Source organism: Caloenas nicobarica, chromosome 25 (assembly GCF_036013445.1).
Source record: "Caloenas nicobarica isolate bCalNic1 chromosome 25, bCalNic1.hap1, whole genome shotgun sequence".
Lineage (NCBI taxonomy): Eukaryota > Metazoa > Chordata > Aves > Columbiformes > Columbidae > Caloenas > Caloenas nicobarica.
In genome coordinates, this window is record NC_088269.1 from 2,627,408 (window position 1) to 2,646,610 (window position 19,203).

At 55.8% G+C, this 19,203-nt stretch overlaps 2 protein-coding genes across 2 annotated transcripts; one reads left to right on the plus strand and one right to left on the minus strand.

Annotated features, from left to right (window-relative positions):
• Positions 1 to 3,676: 3,676 nt before the first annotated feature.
• On the minus strand, positions 3,677 to 10,130 carry PROM2 (prominin 2). Its single transcript, XM_065651505.1, has 23 exons — positions 9,542 to 10,130; positions 9,355 to 9,404; positions 9,060 to 9,262; positions 8,820 to 8,940; positions 8,575 to 8,638; positions 8,400 to 8,489; positions 8,094 to 8,293; positions 7,932 to 8,006; positions 7,792 to 7,855; positions 7,516 to 7,675; positions 7,248 to 7,400; positions 6,769 to 6,892; positions 6,155 to 6,246; positions 5,985 to 6,069; positions 5,727 to 5,873; positions 5,559 to 5,630; positions 5,392 to 5,484; positions 5,225 to 5,278; positions 4,740 to 4,820; positions 4,455 to 4,523; positions 4,242 to 4,331; positions 3,941 to 4,047; positions 3,677 to 3,837 (listed from the first exon to the last, which is right to left on the minus strand). Exons 1-23 carry the CDS (start codon positions 10,128 to 10,130, stop codon positions 3,774 to 3,776), a joined length of 2,847 nt encoding a protein of 948 aa, XP_065507577.1. The 3' UTR covers positions 3,677 to 3,773.
• A 2,316-nt stretch (positions 10,131 to 12,446) lies between these two features.
• Positions 12,447 to 18,992, plus strand: DUSP11 (dual specificity phosphatase 11). Its single transcript, XM_065651765.1, has 9 exons — positions 12,447 to 12,552; positions 12,908 to 12,983; positions 14,386 to 14,517; positions 15,060 to 15,183; positions 15,706 to 15,766; positions 16,101 to 16,147; positions 16,496 to 16,571; positions 17,165 to 17,296; positions 18,372 to 18,992. The coding sequence occupies exons 1-9, from the start codon at positions 12,518 to 12,520 to the stop codon at positions 18,619 to 18,621; spliced, it is 933 nt and encodes a 310-aa protein (XP_065507837.1). The 5' UTR covers positions 12,447 to 12,517; the 3' UTR covers positions 18,622 to 18,992.
• Positions 18,993 to 19,203: the final 211 nt, after the last annotated feature.

Here is a 19,203-nt window from a genome sequence, read left to right on the forward strand (position 1 = left end):
GGCTGAGCGGAGATGCCAGAACCGACAACTCCCCTAAAGGATTTCTCCTTAATTTTATCTCTTTATCTTTTCCAAAGCAAGTCCCAACGCAGCGCGGATACCGTGGCTCGCAGCTTGCATGGAGAACGCTGGGACAGTAAAAAACCTCTTAAATTTGTGCAGAGGGCTGGAATTACAAGGGAAGAAGCCGACGGGGTTTTCAGGGCTTGGGGTTGCCGTCATCTCCAGCAAAAGGCAAAAAACCAGAGGGTCAAGAACAGGCTGCAAAGCATTTTATCTAGTGGTGCTTCGAGAAGATGGAGGAAAACAAGTTTATAAAATGATTGAACATAAACCTTGTGCCGAGCCCACGTGCGCGAGCAGCACCGGAGGGCAAACCCCAGTTGGCCAACAGCGTTTTGCTCCAGTGAGATGCAACGTGATTTTTTTTTGTCGTTGTTTTTTTCTCTCTCTATAATTATCCGTCAAGCTGCGTCTGGTTGAACTCCACCGTTCCAACGTGCCCTTTTCCCAGCAGCTCCGGTGACCTTGGCCCCCGGCTTGTTTTTCAGCGCGTTTCTCAGCAAACCCAGAAGGACTCTGGGGAGGGAATAACGATCAAAGCCCAGAAACCAGAGGAAATTAGTTTTGCATTTACAGCGGTGGGTCAGGACCAGCTGTTTATCCTGTGCCGGTGGGGACGAGGCAAATTGTTCACGCCGGTCTCAGCACAAGGAGGTTTCCTGCAAGCAAAGCCCCGTCCGCAGTCATTAAAGAGCAAATAATAATTAGCATTAATAATACAACACAATTTAGTTTTTTCCAGGGTGTTTTCTTGTCCATATCCTGGCCTGAAACCTCTGTGCCGTCCAAAATATTTTTGCGGAATCAATAATCCAAGGAGCTTGTCACGTCAAGAATAAAGGAAGCTGGAGCAAAACCTCTGGGATTTGATTTCTCACAAAGTTTATCCTGTTTGGGAACTTTGGGTGATTTTGCTTAAGGATTCACTAGGTTGCTCAAAAAAAAAATAAAAGGAGAGTTTGATATAATTATGTCAACTCATCCATTGAGGTTAAATGAAGTAAAGCTGAGAACTGTGGTTTTATTGCTCACTCACCAATTGCTGGAGTTCTCCTGCACAAATATCTTTCAAAGGAACATTTTGGGGATTGGGATGGGAACGAAGTTTTGAACAACTCTTTGTGGCAGCTGTTTTTTTATCTAAGCTTTCCAAGCTGTTTTCAGGGGGCGATGAGAAAAGCAGATGGAGGAGGTCGCGGATTCTTTTTCTGGAGAAAAAAGGAGGTTGGCGTCCCTTGAAAAATAGGGACGAGAAGAAAAAGGGGAAATGAAATAACAATAGCAAACCTGGATGCTATTTTAATTCCAGAAATAGGCCGATTCCAGCAGAACTGGCTGCAAATGCTTTTCCTATATTTCTCCTTAGTTCTGGGAGGAGAGAGGAGCAATTTATATCTTGAAATAGGTGTTGGTGGGGAACCGCACCAGGGGTCTCCACTGTGGCCCCAGCTCGGCGAGGGAGGGTTCTAATGCCTTTGCATTTGAATTATTGATCTTATAGATATGAATTATAGACACTTCTCAGGGTCATTAGGTAGGGCAGGAGGAAGGTGTGCTGGCTGAGGAGTTGCCGGAGTTGAATTTCAAGAGGGGAAGGGTATTAGAGGTGGTTTAGTCACCAACAGTTAAATTCTTATATGTGCAGAGAACGTGGATCCCAGAAAAACTGAGATGGAAAAAAACCCAAAAACCCTCTGATGGAGGAGATGCCTGCTTTTTGTAGAAAAAGAATACCCCACCTAGGAGCTGAAAATGAGCTAATTTCAGCCTTTAATTTATTAATACAAGTAATAAAGCAGAGGGAAGGTGTGTTGGTCTGTGTGAGGGGGTCTCTTCAGGGACTGGAGGTTAATCATAAACCGTGATGTTGCTTTGGGTGAGGAATCATTATCCAGCTTGGTCTCTTTTTTTCTTTGTTTTCTTTCCTGAAAAATAAAGTGCCCTCCAGTTGGTTTAGGAGAATTTTCTGGATTATTCGCTGGTGATTTATGATTAACTCGGAGACGCAACTGCTCACATTTGGAATCCATCTACGTCCCAGGCAGGGAACAGAGATCTGGCAGTGGTGACCACACATATTTATAATATGCATCTATTTTGGGGTGAATTTCTCTGCTATTCGTTGCTTACCTGTGTGCTCGTCTTTTATTTATTGTGACCCAGCTACTACAAATAACTTTAAGAAGAAGAAGATCCAGCTGAATTTGGCTCATTTGTGTGCAAACCTGTGTATTTTTTTAATCCATTGATCAGCACGTGTGTTACTTACCATTTAAAGCAGATCATCTCTTTGCTCTTCTGCACCACAGGATGGGTATAATTTTATTTAAAATGTAGTAATAGTCTTGAGAGAGTCGTATAAAAACGAGGCAGACTTTTCCCTTTTAATTATCTCAGAATTTCATGACTAAGCCTTCAAAATATACCCAGCTGGGAGCAGAAGAGTCACTGTTATATTTTCTGTTTGAATCCCAGGTACTAACATCACTTCTTCCCACCACCAACCTTCCTCTGACCACAAAATATCCGATTTTTAAAGCTGATTTTTGCAGATGATACCACCAAATGGTTTCCAGATGGACTGAGGACATCCCTGGGCATGGAGCAAAAAATCTTCCTTTGGGCTTCAGCTCCCCAGATTCCTCTTGCAAAAAGCCTTCGCAGTGCTGACCTCTGCAGGAAAATACTGCGTAAAACCAGCTGGCTCTAGGCAGCGATAACCTAAATAATGCATAAACCAGGTGTTTTGCACATTACTGCTGGCTGTGGGTGGCAGTAGCCTTTTAATAATGCATAAAAATGGGTCATTTCTCTGTCAGTTAGCAAACAGAGAGTATTTCGGCGAGGGAAATACTCGGAAATCCCCATTCGCTTGGAAGGGGCCGATCTGCTCGCTGCCATGTAGGTTTTGTAAATAGTTTGCAGGTTGGACAAAGCGCTTTGGAATCAGGGGATGAAGGATGTGCACGAAAAGTGGGCGTTTCACATCGTAAAGCTTTATAAACTGGGAGCCAAAGCCCTTGCCTGGGCTTCCTTTGGAGGGGGGGACGGACCAGAAACTACCTGCAGTTGTGCCCCTGAGACCCCACCTCTAATGAAGCTCTAATAAACAGTTCCAGGAGGGCCCTCGGGGTTATGTGCGCTGGGTCTCTGCGGGGCTGGAGATGGGGGTCCCGCAGGCCCAGACCTGGTAGCCAAGCCCTCTCGGGGCTGCCACCCACCTCCCCGGGCCTGAACGGGTTCCCTGTGGAAAACAGGGACGATGGTGGCCACAAAACAAAGCACACGGTGGTGGGTTTGGCTGGGGAGAACTTTAATGTGCCCCTGGCCGGGCGTCCCAGGTGTGGGGAAGTGTCGTGGGGCAGCGGGTGGGCGTCCTTCCCTGCGAGGGGTGCGCTGGGGGTTAATGGGAGCTGTTGGGGATCCTTCTCCTTCACCCTGGATCAACCGGGTTATGGGAGTGTCCATCACGCTTCAGACCCCGAAGGACACCGAGGAAGGGGTGTCAGAGGGACCCAGAGCCCCACAGAGTGTGGAGACACATGCCCCACGCCCGGGAAGGATGCTCAGATGCTGAAGGATGCTGAGGAAGAGACATCGGCGGGACCCAGAGTTCTGTGAGATGTCGGGGGGACCCGGAGCCCTGCAAGGCTTGGACACGAGTTTGATGGGAGCTCCTGGGGCGCAGGGCACCCGGCAGACTCCCCATCCTAGAGCTTGAGCGCCGTGACACGGGGGATGTGGAAGGGACAGGTCTCCTCTGACCCTGTGGAGCTGCAGAAGACAGAGAAAACATTGTGGAGGTCAAGGAGGAGCCCATATCTCCCCTCTCTGCGTCCTCCCACCTCAGGCAGCCCGCCCCGTGCCCGCCACTTACATGAGCCGGTTGCGGATGGGGCGGAAATGTTTGGAGAGCCTGATGGCGAAGATGATGTTGGGGATGAGGAAGAAGGTGCAGCAGCCCAGGCTGAACCAGAAAGCGTTCTGCAAGGAGAGAGCACGGGGGTCCCCGCTGAGCTGCATGGGGAGAGGCAGCCCCCGGGGTTTGGGGAGCCTGGAGGTGGCTGGTTCTGGGGTGTCAGGGCTGCTGATGGTCCCAGCTGCCCCGAATTTGCGCTGGTTGGTGGCGGGATGCTTTGCGCTGCTGCCCCGCAGACGGACAAGGACAGCATCCTTACCCAGGGGTCGGCGATGCGGTCGCACAGGATCACCCGCCCGTTGTCCAGGGCCGTGGCGAGCGGCTGGCATGAAGCCACGTCCTCCCTCAGCTGGAACAAGAAGTAGAGACGAAGCATGAACGTGCTCCTGGCTTGGGGGGGATGCACTTTGCTGCCTTGGTTCAGCATCCATGAGGGTCGAAGAATCCCCCCGCAGCAAAGACAAGCACCTACCGTCTGCCCGACCCAGTTGAGGTACTGGGCGAAGTACCGCAGCTCCTTCCTGGTGAAGCAGCCGATCTCCTGGGCAGAGGGAGGGCGGCATGGGGGGCAGGCACCGCGCTCCCCAAACGCAGCTCCAGCCCCGCTCCAGCCAGCTCTGGGCTAACGTCGGGCTGGGAAATGAGGGCTGGAGGCTTCGGGTGCCCCTTCCCCTCTTGCAGCGCCCAGTTCTCGTCCTTTCTTTCTGGCCTTGGGGAGTTTTATACCTCTTCGAGGGCTAATCCAGCCCTGACTCACCTGCCGGAGGATCTGCTGGGCTTGCACGGGTAGTTGGGCTTCCACTGAGGCTGTGGTGGCCAGTGTGGTCTTCACCCGCTCCTGGGGAAGGGCAGAGCATCCTCAGAGAACCCAGCAGCAGGGCGGGTGCCCCGGGGGTGTCGGGAGCAGGACGTGCATGTGCTGAGCTTTGAATTGGGTCTGATTATCAGAGGATAGGGAAAGGGGGACCTGCCCCGAGCTGAGAAATCCCCTGGCAGGGAGCGGGTGAGATGAAACACCATGGGACAGCTCTGCTGGTGGACACTGAGATGCTGTGAGTGTTGCAGGGAGATTTCAGATTTGCAGCAGCAAATTAAGTATTAATACTAAAGGAGGCTGATCCTCCCTGATTGGCATTTTTCCTGGCTCTCCCATCACCCTGTAACTGGCTTTTTGGGGCACTGGCAGGTGGGACTCATAGCCCACCACATATTTTTCAGAGCTGGGAGAAATCACGCGAGTACCTGGAGGTGTGGTGCCAAGCGGGAGAGGAACCGGACGCTTTCCGCCAACTTTGCCTGCGGGACAGGGAGGTGAGAAGGCTGAAAAATCCCCGTTCCCCCCCCATCATGAGGACACCACCGGGAAAACGCCGGCAACATCGCGAGCCACCAGCCCGGCACGAACTCACCACCAAAGCCTCCTGCGATTGCACCGTGGAGTTTTGCATCTGCCACAGGGCCTGGGCCTCGGTGGCCAGCCGTCCTGCCACCGTGCTGTTCCTCTGCGGGGCGACGGCGTGGTGAGGATGTCCCCATGGGTGCACAAACAGCCTCCACCACCCACCTCGCCTCTCACCTGCATTTTCTGCAGCGCCTCGAGGCTCCTCGCCAAGGCAGGGAGGCTGGTCTGCACCACGGGGTTTTTCATCTGGGGGAACATGGAGTTGGTGGTCACCCGAAAGCCAAGCCTGGAAGCCCGGCACATTCTACCCATCGCAGCGGGGACCCGTGAGTGTCCCCTCACCTCCTCCTGGAAGCGCCCGTAGTCCACCTCGTCCACGCCGCTGCGGGCGAAGGTCTCCAGGTCCTGCCTGCCCTCGTTGCGGAGGAGCCGCACGTCGCCCAGGCGCGCCGTGAAGTCGCCCAGGCGTTTTTGGAAATCAGCCGTGTACTGCGGGGGCAAAACGGGGAATGCTGCCAACCGCCTCCATCCCAGTAACCCCAGTAAAGCTCGTGCATCCCCATGCTGTTACCAGAAGCTCTGGCCGGAGCCAGCCCTCACCTTGGGGGTTTTTAGATGCTCATCCAGGTCATAGGACTTATCGAGCTGCAGCACCTCCCACAGCCCCGCGCCGCTCTTGCACTCCCTGGAAGGCAAAGGGACGTCGGCAGCGTGACCCCGAATTAGCCCTTCGATGTGCGGGGGGCAGAGGTGGCTCCTGCGGCACCCACCGGTACGTGGCACTGAGGTTGGAATCCCTGCGGAGGTTGAGCTGGCGGGTGAGGTTCATGGATGGGGGCAGGTTCCCGGGGGTGTCGACGAACTTGGCCAAACGGGAGGAAAACAAGAGGGTCAGGGTCAGGTGCAGATATTCCTAGCAACGATTTTGGGGGTGGCCTGCCCTCGCAGGTGCATCCTGGGGTACCAGCCAGAGCTAATCTTGCAGTTTTTTGTGTGATCCCCATTGCAGAACCTTGCTGGACGGTGTTCGGACGGGAAGCAGCGGGGACCTGCCTGCGTGTGCCCGACGGCAGGACAAGCCCTGATCCCATTCCCAACCCTGATCCCAGCCCCATCGCAGCATGTCACTGTCCCCCAGCACCCCAGGGATCCCCAAACCCCCGGAGGACAAGGGTTCTGCAGATAGGAGCGTCATCACCTCAAGCAAATGAACAGCACAAGGGCAATTCCCCACTGCTGATGCAAATCCTAATCCTAAACTTAATCTTGTGGTTTAGGATGGAGCTTTTCCAGATGGGTTTAGGGGTGAGCACAGTGTTCGGAGGCATTTTGGTGCACATAGGCAGAGATTTATGGGCTGACGGGTGGACACGTGGCCACCAACCTTATAAATTTCTTGATTGATCCAATTCCTGCAAACAAGCGTCTGGATGTTGCCCCCAACCAGGAAGGTGACGAAAACCAGGAGGATGAGGAGCCAGGAGAACAGGAAAGCCAGGCCCACGCCGCTGAAAAAGAGGGAGAGGAGGCGCCAACGGCAGCTTTGCAGACCTGAGAGGGTGGAAAAGCCTGTGGGGACCTGCCTGGCCGGCTGCGGCCCCGCGGGTCCCTCCGCGCCCGGGCACGCCGGCTCTGCCTGGGAAGGGCCCGCGGGAGCCGGGTGTGCCGGGCAGTGGGGCCGCGGTGCCGGAGCTGCCAGGGAGGAGCCGCTTCTCCCAAACCCGCCGGCGCAGGCGGTGGCTTCAAAAAACCTTTCCGCTTGGCCTGTTCTTCCCTCGGCTTTGCCTCTCTGTTTTTTTTTTGGGGGGGGTGGTGGTGAGATGGCAATGGTTCCCCCCGCCCAGGACCTGGAGGGGTGCTTACAGCAGGAGAAACTTAGCGCCGGCTTCTCCTCGGCACTCGTAGTCGCTCGGATCCTCCCGCTTGGAGAGCCCGTAGGTCCCCAGGGCCATCCCCGTGACGTTGCAGGCGAGGATGAGGAGGATGATGGAGCACAGCACCGTGCCCGCGATCCACCTGGAGGAAGGAGCGGCAGGGCACGGCCTTGAGATACGGGGCTGGGGGCTCGGCGGGGGGCTCAGCGCCCATCTCTGCCGCACCCCCCGGCCCCCGTCGTGCTCCCCGGTGTCACCTGTAGCGCTCGAAGCGCTCCACCTCCCGCAGGTACGGCCGGCTCCGCTCCTCCGCCTTCCCCAGGGCTTCGCTGGCGGGGTGGGTGTACTCGGGGAGGGGGAAGCCGTCGGCGATGGACTGCACCTTCTCCGTCACACGGGCCATCTCGTCCCGCAGATCTGCGGGGCCAAGGCCATGCTGGAGGGGCGGCCGGTCCCCGTGTGCCACCCTACGTCCCCAAACTGGGGTTTGCGCCACCGAGGGTGTCCCCGCTCGCTCCGGCCGTCCCACTCACCCTGGATGAGCTGTGCCATCCTCTCCACAGCCAGTTCTGGGATGGAGTTGAAGGTGCCGTTGCCCTGTGAGGAAAGATGGGGTGCTGAGCGCCTTGTCTGGGTGCCAGACCCACCCTGGCTGCACCCCAACCCCCAAAACCTGGCGAATCATCTCCGCAAAGTCACTTCGGGGCAGACCAGCCAGCGCCTTCAAAACCTTCTCCACCGACGGCACCTTGGGGTGGAAGAAGCGACCTGTGAGTCTCGGGGCTGCCGGTGAGGCGGTGATGACGAGGTGGGGGTGCCCAGCGGCCCGTCCCACCTTGCCGTAGTCGGCACCCAGCTCCAGGCTCTGCGCCCTGCCCAGGACGCTGGCGCAGGACGTGCAGCGCGGGTCGTCCAGCAACGCGACCGCGCGCCGACGCTGTTCCCGCAGCGCCGGCTCCAGCTCGGCCCGCGCCGCCGCCAGCTCCCGCGCCGTCTTGTCGAGAATCTGTAAATGGTGCAGCGAGGTCTGTAGGTCTTAAAGAGAAAGCCCAGGGCTAGTTCACGCTGCTCTGCTCGGCGGCCCCGGCTCTCCGGCGAGGCTTCGGCACCGGCCCCGCGGAAGAGCCGCGCTCGGCGTTACCTCCAGCCCTGTCCTGCAGCTCTGCCAGCGCCGCGTAGGTCGTGGCCTTCAGCTGTGCGTGGATGGAGAGCCCTACGCTCCGGCTGAGCCCTGCGAGGCATCGAACACCCCGTCAGCACCTCGTCCCGGCGAAAAACTCGGGATAGAACCCGCCAGTGCCCGGTGCGGTGCTTACCACCCAGGTCGGAGATGATCTGCTGCCGAGGCACCTCGAACTGGTCCACAACCATCTGCACGCCCTGGCAGGAGAGAGGAGCCGGTCAGCCGAGGGTGGCGGCAGCCGGGAGGGGACCCCACGTTGTCATTAAAAATACATTTTTGATGCAGCTGCTCAGCCTCTTCTTGCCCCCCAAACTGCTCCGGGAGGGAAGCGCGGCTGTCCCTGGGCCGCTGGGGTGGGGTGGCCGCTCGGGGACGCACCTGGGGGACGTTGGCGATGTGCTGCCGCAGGGTGCGCAGGGTGGCCGGCACGGCCCTCAGCCCCGGCTCCATCTGTCCCTTCACCCGCTGGCTGGTGACAAAGGCGCAGATGACGCTGGTCCTGCCGGGGACGAGCAGGTGGTGACGGGGCTGCCCAGTGAAGCCACCACAGCCCCGTGGGACACAACGTCCCCTCCCGGGGCGAGGGGACCGGTTCATGGGTGCTCTGGGGGGACTCACAGGATGATGAGGGAGGTGAGGGACAGGCAGGTCACCAAGCAGTGGCGGCGGCAGCCCAGCGAGCGCCGGTGGGCGCGCAGGCGGCCCCCGCACCGCCGGCGGCTCCGGCAGTAGCAGAAGCACATCCCGGCCACCGGCACGGCCACGGTGAAGAGCAGGGCCACCGCGGCGCACACCACGTAGCCCAGCTCATACTGCACCACCTATGCGACAAGCAAGGCTTGTCACGCCCCATGCACCCAGCTTTTGGATGCCCCGTCCTGGGTGGGATCCCCCACCCCACGTCCCGGCTCACCTGCGCCGGCCGCACCGAGCCGGGGTCGTTCAGGGCTGCCCTGAGCAGCTCTGCCGAAGAAACCACGACATTGGTGAAAAAAGTCCCACCCGATGCACCCCCAACCCTCCCCGGACACGGGGTTTGCAGCCGGTGACACCCCGGTGGTGCTGGCACCCGTGGTGGGGGGTCCCGGCTCCGGGCTCACCTGTGGGCAGCGGGTTTTGCTGGATGAGATCCAGGCAGCGCCGGACGAGGCCGTAGAGGGGATCGAGCGAGCTGGGCACCCGGTGCAGCGCCGGCACCCGGATCTCGGCGTGCGTGTCGGTGAAGCGGAGCACGCCGCCGGCCAGGTGGCATTGCTGGGTGGCCACGGCACGCAGCAGCGCCCAAGCCAGCAGCAAGCCGGCCGCCCGCATGGTTTCGGCGGCGAGGGGAGAGCCGGGGGGCTCCGTCAGCCGGCGAGCGGGCACAGGGACATGCCCGGCTCCAGACGGTTCTCTCCGGCTGCAGGAAACCTGCCTGACGGGTCGGCCGCCGCGCAAAGCCCAGATGCTGCCGTGGCTTGTTCCCCCGCCGGGCTCCCCGGGGCGGCTGGGCTTGGCGGGGCTGCGTGGAGGCGTCTCCCAAACCATCCCAGGCCTGTTTCGCAACTCCCGGCAACCCTGAGTCACCGCCACAGGGTCCCCACGGTCAAGGCTGTTCTCAAAAATGGGTTGCAAAGCCCCCCTGGGGTTTTGGGGAGAGGGCCAGGTGGTGAACCCCTTGTCATCTGGCTGGAGGGGGCTTGTCCCCATAGCAGCCACCTTGGAAAGAGGGATCAGGGATTTGGGCATCGCTTGGGGAGTGGAAAAGCCCTTGTGGTGTCCCTACAGGGCACGACTGCCCTTTGCAAAAGCATTCCAAGATCTGACCATGGGCTGGGAAGGAGAAGGGAGAACAGGGGGGGACACGGGGAGAGGGACAGTGACCCCCTCCCGGTGCTGCCTGCTCACCGACCATGTGTGAGATGAGTTTTTGGGGCTCAGCTGGTCCCTGTCCCACCCCCCGAGGCGCCCGCAGCGCCTTCCCAGGGCCAGATCCTGCTCACCAGCACAGCCCGAGCGCTAATTACAGGGTTAGCTGCAAATGAAGGAAGTTCAACCTGATTTCTCCAGCATGAGGAGGGGGGAGCAACCCCCATGTGTGCCCAGACAACCGCGGGGCACCCCAAAAACCGGGTGCCCTGCTCAGCTGGACAAGTCGAGCCGGCCCTTCCCCGCCAACGCCTCCGTCCCCCTGGCGTCGATGCTAATCCAGGCGGTTTTCCTCCCTCTGGAAAAAAAGGGGATTTTTCTCCCGGCTGGAGACGCTGACGGTGTCTTCCCAGGTTGGGCACAGGGCACTGCTCCCCACCACCCCCTCAAAATGATTTGCTGCTGACTGGAAAATCCTGCCGGGCCCAGGACAAAACTCCCAGGGCCGGGAAAGCGTGGAGGCTGAAGAGCCATGACGTGCCTAGAGCATATATATATATGTATATATGTATATGTGTCTGCGTATGGCAAAGGAGCCCTGACCGCCTGCACTGGTACTGGGGTGGTGATGGTGATGCTGGTGATGATTTTCCAGCCCCACGATGATTTTCCAGCCCCACGATTGTTTCCCACGCCAACAATTTTCTGTCCCCACAACGATTTCCCATCCCCACGATGATTTTCCAGCCCCACGACGTTTTTTTCAGCCCCACGATATTTTCCCACACCAATGATTTCCCATCTCCACAATGATTTTTTTTTTTTCAGGAGGTGATTTCCATGTCCGAGGGTGACACTGGTGACCACAACTGGTGGGGATGGGGGGATTTGGGTACTTTGGGGTTGGTTTTGGGGCATCTGCTGCTCCCAGTGTTGTGTGGCCGTACTGGGGAGTCTGTGGTGGTCCCTGGGTGGTACTGGTGGGGGATGCTCCCAGTGGGATGGGGGATACTGGTACTGGGGGTGATGGTACTGGGGGTGTCAGTACCAGCATGGGGTGGGGATGCTGGTGCTGGCGATGCTGGTACCAGTGCGGTGCAGGGTGGGGATGCCGGTCCTGGGGCTGCGATGCTGGTTCTGGGGTGACCCAGGGTACTGGGGTAGCGATGCTGGTACCAGCACAATGATGCTGGTACTGGGGTGGTGATGCTGACACTGGGAAGGTGATGCTGGTACTGGGGCAGCAATGCTGGTGCTGGTACTGGGAAGGTGATTCTTATACTGGGAAAGTGATGCTGTTACTGGGAAGGTGATGCTGGCTCTGGTATTGGGGCAGCGATACTGGTTCTGGTACTGGGAAGGTGATTGTGATACTGAGAAGGTGATGCTGTGCCAGTGATGGTGGTTCTTGTACTGGGAAAGCGATTCCGATATTGGGGCAGAGGCACAGGTACCGGGCTGGTGATGCTGGTTCTGGTACTGGAAAGGTGATGTTCCTACTGGGACGGTGATGTTGATTCTGGTACTGGGCTGGTGACACAGGTACTGGGCTGGTGACACAGGTACTGGGCTGGTGATCCTGGTCTTGCTACTGGGAAGGTGATTCTGGTACTGGGAAGGTGATGCTGGTACTGGGGCAGTGATGCTCGTTCTGGGACTGGGAAGGTGATGCTAATACTGGGCCGGTGATGCTGGTTCTGGTACCGGGGTAGTGATGCAGGTACTGGGCTGGTGATGCCGGTACTGGGCTGGTGATGCTGGTTCTGATACTGGGGCAGGGATGCCGGTACTGGGCCGGTGATGCCGGTACTGGGGCGGTGATGCTGGTTCCGGTACTGGGGTAGTGATGCTGGTTCTGGTACTGGGGCGGTGATGCTGGTTCTGGTACTGGGGCGGTGATGCTGGTTCCGGTACTGGGGTGGTGATGCTGGTCCTGGTACTGGGGCGGTGATGCTGGTTCTGGTACTGGGGCGGTGATGGCGATACTGGTGCGGGGGCTGTTGTAGCCATTTTTGACCGCTAGGCGGCGCCACACACCCAGGCGCTGCCGAACGGGGGCGTGGCCTAGCGCGGAGGGGGCGTGGTCTCACAGATGGGGGCGTGGTCTCCACATGGGGGCGTGGCCTCAGCTGGTTTAGCCGGCGCGGACGGCGGCCGCGCGGCGTCAAACGGCAGCGGCGGAAGTGGAAGTGACGTTGGGCGTGCCGGATGCCGGCGGTGTGGCCATCATGGTGGGCGGCGGGGCCTCCCGTGTCCCGCAGCGGTGGGTGCTGCTCTCCCGGCTTCTCCTCACGCAGCTCCGCGGCTTCTTCATGGTCTCGGGGCATCCCAGGGACTCCCCCGGGGCGCTCCGGCCGCGTCCGGCCCGCTGCTGCCGGGAGCTGCGGGGCCCGCCCGGGCCCTGGCACCGGCGCCGCTCGCCCGTTCTATTTAACGTATCGCAGGGCCCGGTTTAAAACCCGGGGGGCCTCACGGCGTTGGCGGGGGGGGAGGTGAGGATTCCCGGGGCGATGAGGATTCCCGGGGCTGGGGGTTGTGATGGGTCCCCGGGCCGGGGGGCAGCGCGGGGCCCGACCCCCGGTTCGGTGGTTTAACAGCTCCATGCTGCGCGGTTTTAGGTGGACCGACTACATCCCGCTGGGCAGGAGGATCCCGGGCACCCGCTTCATCGCCTTCAAGGTCCCGCTGAAGAGGGTAAGTGCCCGCCGGTGCCATGGGCTGGTTGGAGTGGAAAGCGGCTGCGGGGAAGTGTTGCTTTGCAGAGAATCAGTGAGCGAATTCCTTGGGAAAAAAAAACGCGACAGTGTGTCAGCGGGTTGTTTTGTTGTTTGCTTTTAGTAATTGGGTTATAAGCTGAGAGAGGGAGGAGCACAGAGCAGCCGGTGTGTGACGGCATCGTGGTGGCATTCACCAGAAGCAGCTTCTGGGCATCGCTGGCAGGTTTTTTGGAGCTGGCAGCACCGCCCAGGCCCCCCAGATACAAGGAGCTCTATCAGGGCAGGGGATACGATGGGCAGCCCCCCCCAAACTGCCGTGTCTCCACACAGCCCAATGAAGCTGGTGCCAGAGCTGAGGTTGGGGAGCAGAAGCCGCGTGGGGTCGATGTGATGCTGCTGGTGCACGAGTTGCCCACCCGGCTGTGCCTGGAGGTCCCCGCTGCTCTGTGCTGGGGGAGAATCCCACCCCACAGGGGTTTGAGTTACCTTTAATTCTTTTAACACTGTAAGTCACGTCTGGGGGGCTCGCGCAGCTCATGACAGGGAGCAGTGTTGTTTGTTCACCTCCATTTGAGCTGAAAGCCTGTTTTCTACCTTTCACCGAACAAAACCTTCTGTTTCTGGGCACGTTTGTCAGGCCGCAGTGCTCCGCCCCAGTCTGAAGTCATCGGTCAGTGCTGGAAACGCTCAGCTGAACAGTCCTAGAGCAGTGAGGGCCTGAGCGTGTCCTGCTTTGGCTCGGTGTAACCTGTGTGTGCGTCTTCATCCGCCTTTGCTCCTTGCCTGCGTCTTTCTCTTTGGTGGGATGTGTTTGGTTTTGGGCCCCTCACACCAAGAGACACCTTGAGGTGCTGGAGCAAGCTGAGAGAAGGGAACGGAGCTGGGGAAGGGGCTGGAGCACAAGTGTGATGGGAGCGGCTGAGGGACCTGGGGGTTCAGCTGGAGAACAGGAGCTGAGGGGAGACCTTCTGATCTCTGACCTGCCTGAAAGGAGCTTGGAGCCAGGGGGGGTCGGGCTCTGCTCCCCAGGAACAAGCGCCAGGACCAGAGGAAATGGCCTCAAGTTGCGCCCGGGGAGGTTGAGGTTGGATCTCGGGATAATTTCTTCTCCAAAGGGCTATCGGGGCATTGGAACAGGCTGCCCAGGGCAGTGGTGGAATCACCATCCCTGGAGGGGTTGAACAGACATGGAGATGAGGTTCTCAGGGACATGGGGCAGTGCCGGGGGTGTGGGAACGGTTGGACTCAAAGAACTTGAAGGTCTTTTCCAACCAAAATGATGCCATGGTCGTTGGGAGGTTCTGCAGCCCAGACCTCTTCCCACCAGTCACAATACAACTGAGTTTAATCTCTGCTCTTAAAACTTTATTTGCCCTCAGAGCTTTGATCGGAACCTTCATCCAGAGGAGAGATTTTCACCTCGTGACCTCATTAAGAAAATCAAAGAGCAGAAAGAAGAACTGGGTCTGATCATCGACCTGACGTACACAACTCGCTACTACGGGCCAGAGGTCAGTCTGGGTCTCACCGTTGGGGAGGTGAAGCTCTGTGTAAGCCCTGATACTGTTGATAATAATTTGAAGATGTTTCTTGTGAGAGAATAACTTTAAAGATTGTAAGTCTCTCAAATCCTGTGGCGGGGGATGAGTTGAAGCATCACAGGCCCATCAGGATGGAGGTTTTGTCCTTGATCTTCAACCCTCGTCATGCAAATTCTCTTTGTACCAACCACCACAAGTTTTGGGATCCCCTGAAGCTGCTTTTTGTAGGTTCTCTGGAGTGAAGAGCTGATTCCAACCAGCTTTGGCTTGTTGTATCAAACATTTGGAGACTCGCTGGGAAGGGTATTCTGTGCTCTGCTTTCCTGGGGGGAAAAAGCAGAGGCACAAGAAATAAAAATGCGATATTTGGAGTAAGACAGTAGTTTTCTTACCCAAAACTGTGTCGCTGCTCTTTTGGGCTTAGTTGAAAAACTCGATTTCTGGCTTAAGGTTCTCTATTTGATAAGAATCCTTGTGCTTTTTCTGCAAATTATTGACTTTCTTTCTGACAGGAGCTGCCAGCCACACTCTGCTACTCCAAGATCTTGACGATGGGACATGAAATACCAAACAAACACACCATTTTTCAATTCAAATGCGTTGTGAACAAGTTTTTGAGAGACAACCAAGACAACGGTAAGTGTGAGTTTCCCTGACGTCGCTGTTTTGGGGAAGGACACTGCATATTTGGGGGCCAGTGATGTTTTACTGAACACGATGAATTTCTTTTCCTTCTCTTGGTGTGCAAATGTCAAGGCAATAAGATCGGTTTATTGTGGTAGAGGAATAATTGATAATTATTGGATAATTTGGCAGTGAGTTGAACTTTGAGTTTGATTTGAGCCTCCCTCTCTAGACTGGCTGTAAATACCGATTGCTTGTTGGTAGCTTGGGAAATGTGCAATATGTTTTTGTGGAGCTTTTATTAAATCCCTCTTCCCTGCAGTGAGCCGCGTACAATGCAGATGAGCTCACAGAATTAAACAAGCTAATGAGCTGAATCACTGGTGCTAATTAGACATAAGTATAGTGACGTTGTTGTGTGGGCATTTCTATTGATTTGTGCTGGTGTCACTGTTGCAGGGTGAATGCAAATGGGCTTGTTCTGGTTGGGATTTGGGGAAAAACACTTTATCACCTGGTTATTGTGTGTTACAGATAAACTCATCGGAGTTCATTGCACACATGGATTAAACAGAACCGGCTACCTGGTCTGTAGGTGAGTTGTCCTTAATCAAACTGAGTTACCTGGTGGCATCAGCAGCTTCTTGTTGCTCCGGGAGGAAATTCTGTTGCACCAGTAGAGCAAGAGTCAAGTGATGTGTGTGATCCCAGGCTTGGGAGGATTTAAAGCTTTTCGGCTTTGAGAAGATTGTTGTTAGTGGCATTTTTTTATCCCGAATTCCAGCAGACCAAACGCTGATATTCCATTCTGGCTTGTAAAGAGAAGCTCTAAAGTCTTCCCAGTTATTAATTCTTTTTGCATCCTTGCTAACCCGTCAGTATTTCCATAGTTACTTGTGTAATTAGAGCTTTCTTGCTGATCTGTTCAGGTACCTGATTGATGTTGAAGGCATGGAGGCTGATACTGCCATAGAGTGTATGTACGCCTATGTTCTTCTTGTTCAGAGGCAAAATGTTTATTGTGGGCTTGTGGTTTTAGGTGGCCAAAGGGTTTGGGCCAACTCCAGGGAGGTAAATTTATTTTACTGTTAGGTGTGTGTTTTCCTCTTGTGTAGGACGGGAAGTGGGGGAGGGGTTTGGGCTTCTTTAAGGTGATCGGAAAGAGGGAATAAAGTTTATTCACTATAGAGCTGACCAGGGTTGAGTGAACACGTGTCCTGAGTTTGGAGGTATTGATTTAAGAGGTTAAAATCTTTCTTGAAGGGTTTAAGTGCTCTGCTGCCCCAAAGATGACTTGCTTTAACTCAGACCTGTCTCTCTTCAGTGTTCAACAGGTCTCGGGGGCATCCTATAGAGAGAACCAACTATATCCAAGATCTTCAGAAAAGATCGGAAAAAAAGTAAGTCTTTTTGTGTGCATAAACGAGCGCACGGGCCCAGGGAGAGCGGCTGTCGAGGAACAGATGTTAAACCTGCTGAGCTGCTGGGCAGGGAGGTAGAATGGGCCAGTGGGTGAGGAGGAAGGTGGCAGTTTGGTTTAAAGATCTCCACAGAGCTGCTGCCCTCCTTTTTTGGGGGGAGGAGTGATGCAGAGGGGTGGGGGTTTTATAGAATAAGAATCATTTTGGTTGGAAAAGCCCCTCAAGCTCATCGAGTCCACCCGTTCCCCCACCCCTGGCACTGCCCCATGTCCCTGAGAACCTCATCTCCGTCTGTTCAACCCCTCCAGGGATGGTGACTCCACCACTGCCCTGGGCAGCCTGTTCCAATGCCCGACAGCCCTTTGGAGAAGAAATTATCCCAAATTTCCAACCTCGACCTCCCCTGGCGCAACTTGAGGCCATTTCTTCTCGTCCTATTCCAGTTCCCTCAGCTGCTCCTGTCACGCTTGTGCTCCAGCCCCTTCCCCAGCTCCGTTCCCATCTCTTACGTGTAAACGAGCTGTTGTGATCACTCAGTGAACGGTTTGTGGACACACAGAATTCTTTTTAAGGAGCTGTGGACTAAAGAATTTGAGCTCAAGCCCCTTCGAAGAAACAGCCGCCGCTACTACAGCAAACACTAGAAAGCAGATGGCCAAACATCATCCGCATCGTTTGGATCGATCCCCCTTAGCGGTGCCCAGGTGGGTGTTTGCTTCTCACCCCTGTGCATGCCGCAGAGCCAAGCGGATGGAACAGAGCGCTGCTTTCTCATTTTTAAGAAAGTTAAACTTGGATTTTTAGAAGCTGCAATTCACATGAGAGTCTGCAGTGGGGGGAAAAAACTTCGTCTACGGTGGGGGAAAAAAAACCCTCCCTGAAACTTCAGCAGCCTTGGAGTGTTCCTGGTGTCTACAGCCGCAAAGCTCTTTGCCTCTGAGTCACACACTTGTGCCTGTACATGTGGAATAACACAAGTGACAGTGTTCATGTCAGTTCCCAGCGGGGCTGGAATGTTCCCAAGTTGTCCAAGGGACGAGAGGACTTGGAATTGGGTGTGAGGTTGTTAAATGTTCTTGACCCTGGTTGTCCTGTAGCATAGTCCAGACATCCATGCTTATAAAAACAATGAAAAAGACAAAAACAACAAAAAAAGGAAAGGTGCAGCAAAGAAATGGTCTAGACTGGGTGCTTCTCAAGGGGAGGGACACCAAGACAAAAGAATTTTGGGTTTTTAAACCCTCACAATCTGTGCACCCACTTTTCACATGCCTTTTAGTCCAACAGTAACTCTGGGTCTTGGGGCTCTTTGTTTCTTGTTGGGTTATCTTCCTCTGTCCTCCAGGCAGCTTTTAAAATGGTTTTTATCGTGATGCTTTGCAGCTTCTGCTGTTGGTTTCCTCTTTATCTCCTGGTACTTGGCTTGACGGCCTCAATCACCCAGCAACCAGGTCACAGGCTCATGATAGACGTGCTGGAATAGAAAATGATTTAAAAGTTAGTTTCATTAAACTTATTCTGCAACAAAGTGAGGCAGCTCAGTGTTTCCTGCTGCAAACTTCTGTGGTTATAAGAAATAGGAACGCTGGCTTGGCGTTATTCATGGGTGTTATTCCTGGGCGTTATTCCTGGGTGTCGCATCATTCAGGATGAAGCAGAAGCGCCTGGGTGCACCCAGGGGGGCTGCAGGGATTCGCAACCAGCACTTTCGGGCTCTGCATGCAGAGACTGAACGGGGCTGTGACTTTTCCCGGTGCTGACTTGTGAATTTTCCTCCAGAAACTCCAGCAGCACCAAGAACCACCACAGACGAGGCGTCGAGGCGCAACACCGGGAGCTGGTGACGGAGCACAGGGTGACAGAGCCGAGGCAGCGACCGTGTGGTTTGGTGACGAGGAACTGTCAGGTGTCGTTACCCGCTAACGAGTGGCGCGATGAACTGTGCTTCCCCCATCTCCAACCGCCCCAGGAAACGCAAACAGCCAGAAAACGCCGGCGCCGGTACAGGAAACCTGTTGTGACGGCGTAGGGGACGTTGTAGGTGACAAAAGCCCGTCCCAGGCTGCATCTTCTCCCCGAGGAGCAACGCAACGGGCTTTGCTGTCACCACCAGCGACCAGGAACTGCAAATGCAGGGTTCTTCATCCTAACACAGCTCTATTTTCTTTAATTATTTCTTTTTTTGTTTGTTTGTTTTTGTTTTCTCTGCCTCTTTTACAAATCTCACAGAAATTTTTTAACTTGATGTCGTAGCGGAGTCGCAGCTCCGCTCCTTGGGGGACACGGAGAATGAACGTGGACACAAACAGCGCTGGAATAATCCTAAAAAAAATTCTCAGGAGCTTCTTTTTAGCCTTTGACAAAAAGGGCTTGTCCTTCATTTCCAAAATACATAATAAGAAATAGGATTTGGCCTGAAACGAGATGATTTTGGTTGTTTTCTTCTCACCCTCCTTTTGCTGAAGTAAATTTTGGCGGTGCCTGAACCTGCAGCGGTGCTTGCCCCATGGATGGGCCTGACGGGCTCTACGGGATCCGCGCTTTGGCTTTCGCGAGCGGAGTGTTTTGGGGTCAGAACGGGCATTTCCGGGGTGGGACGGGAGCGGCCCCT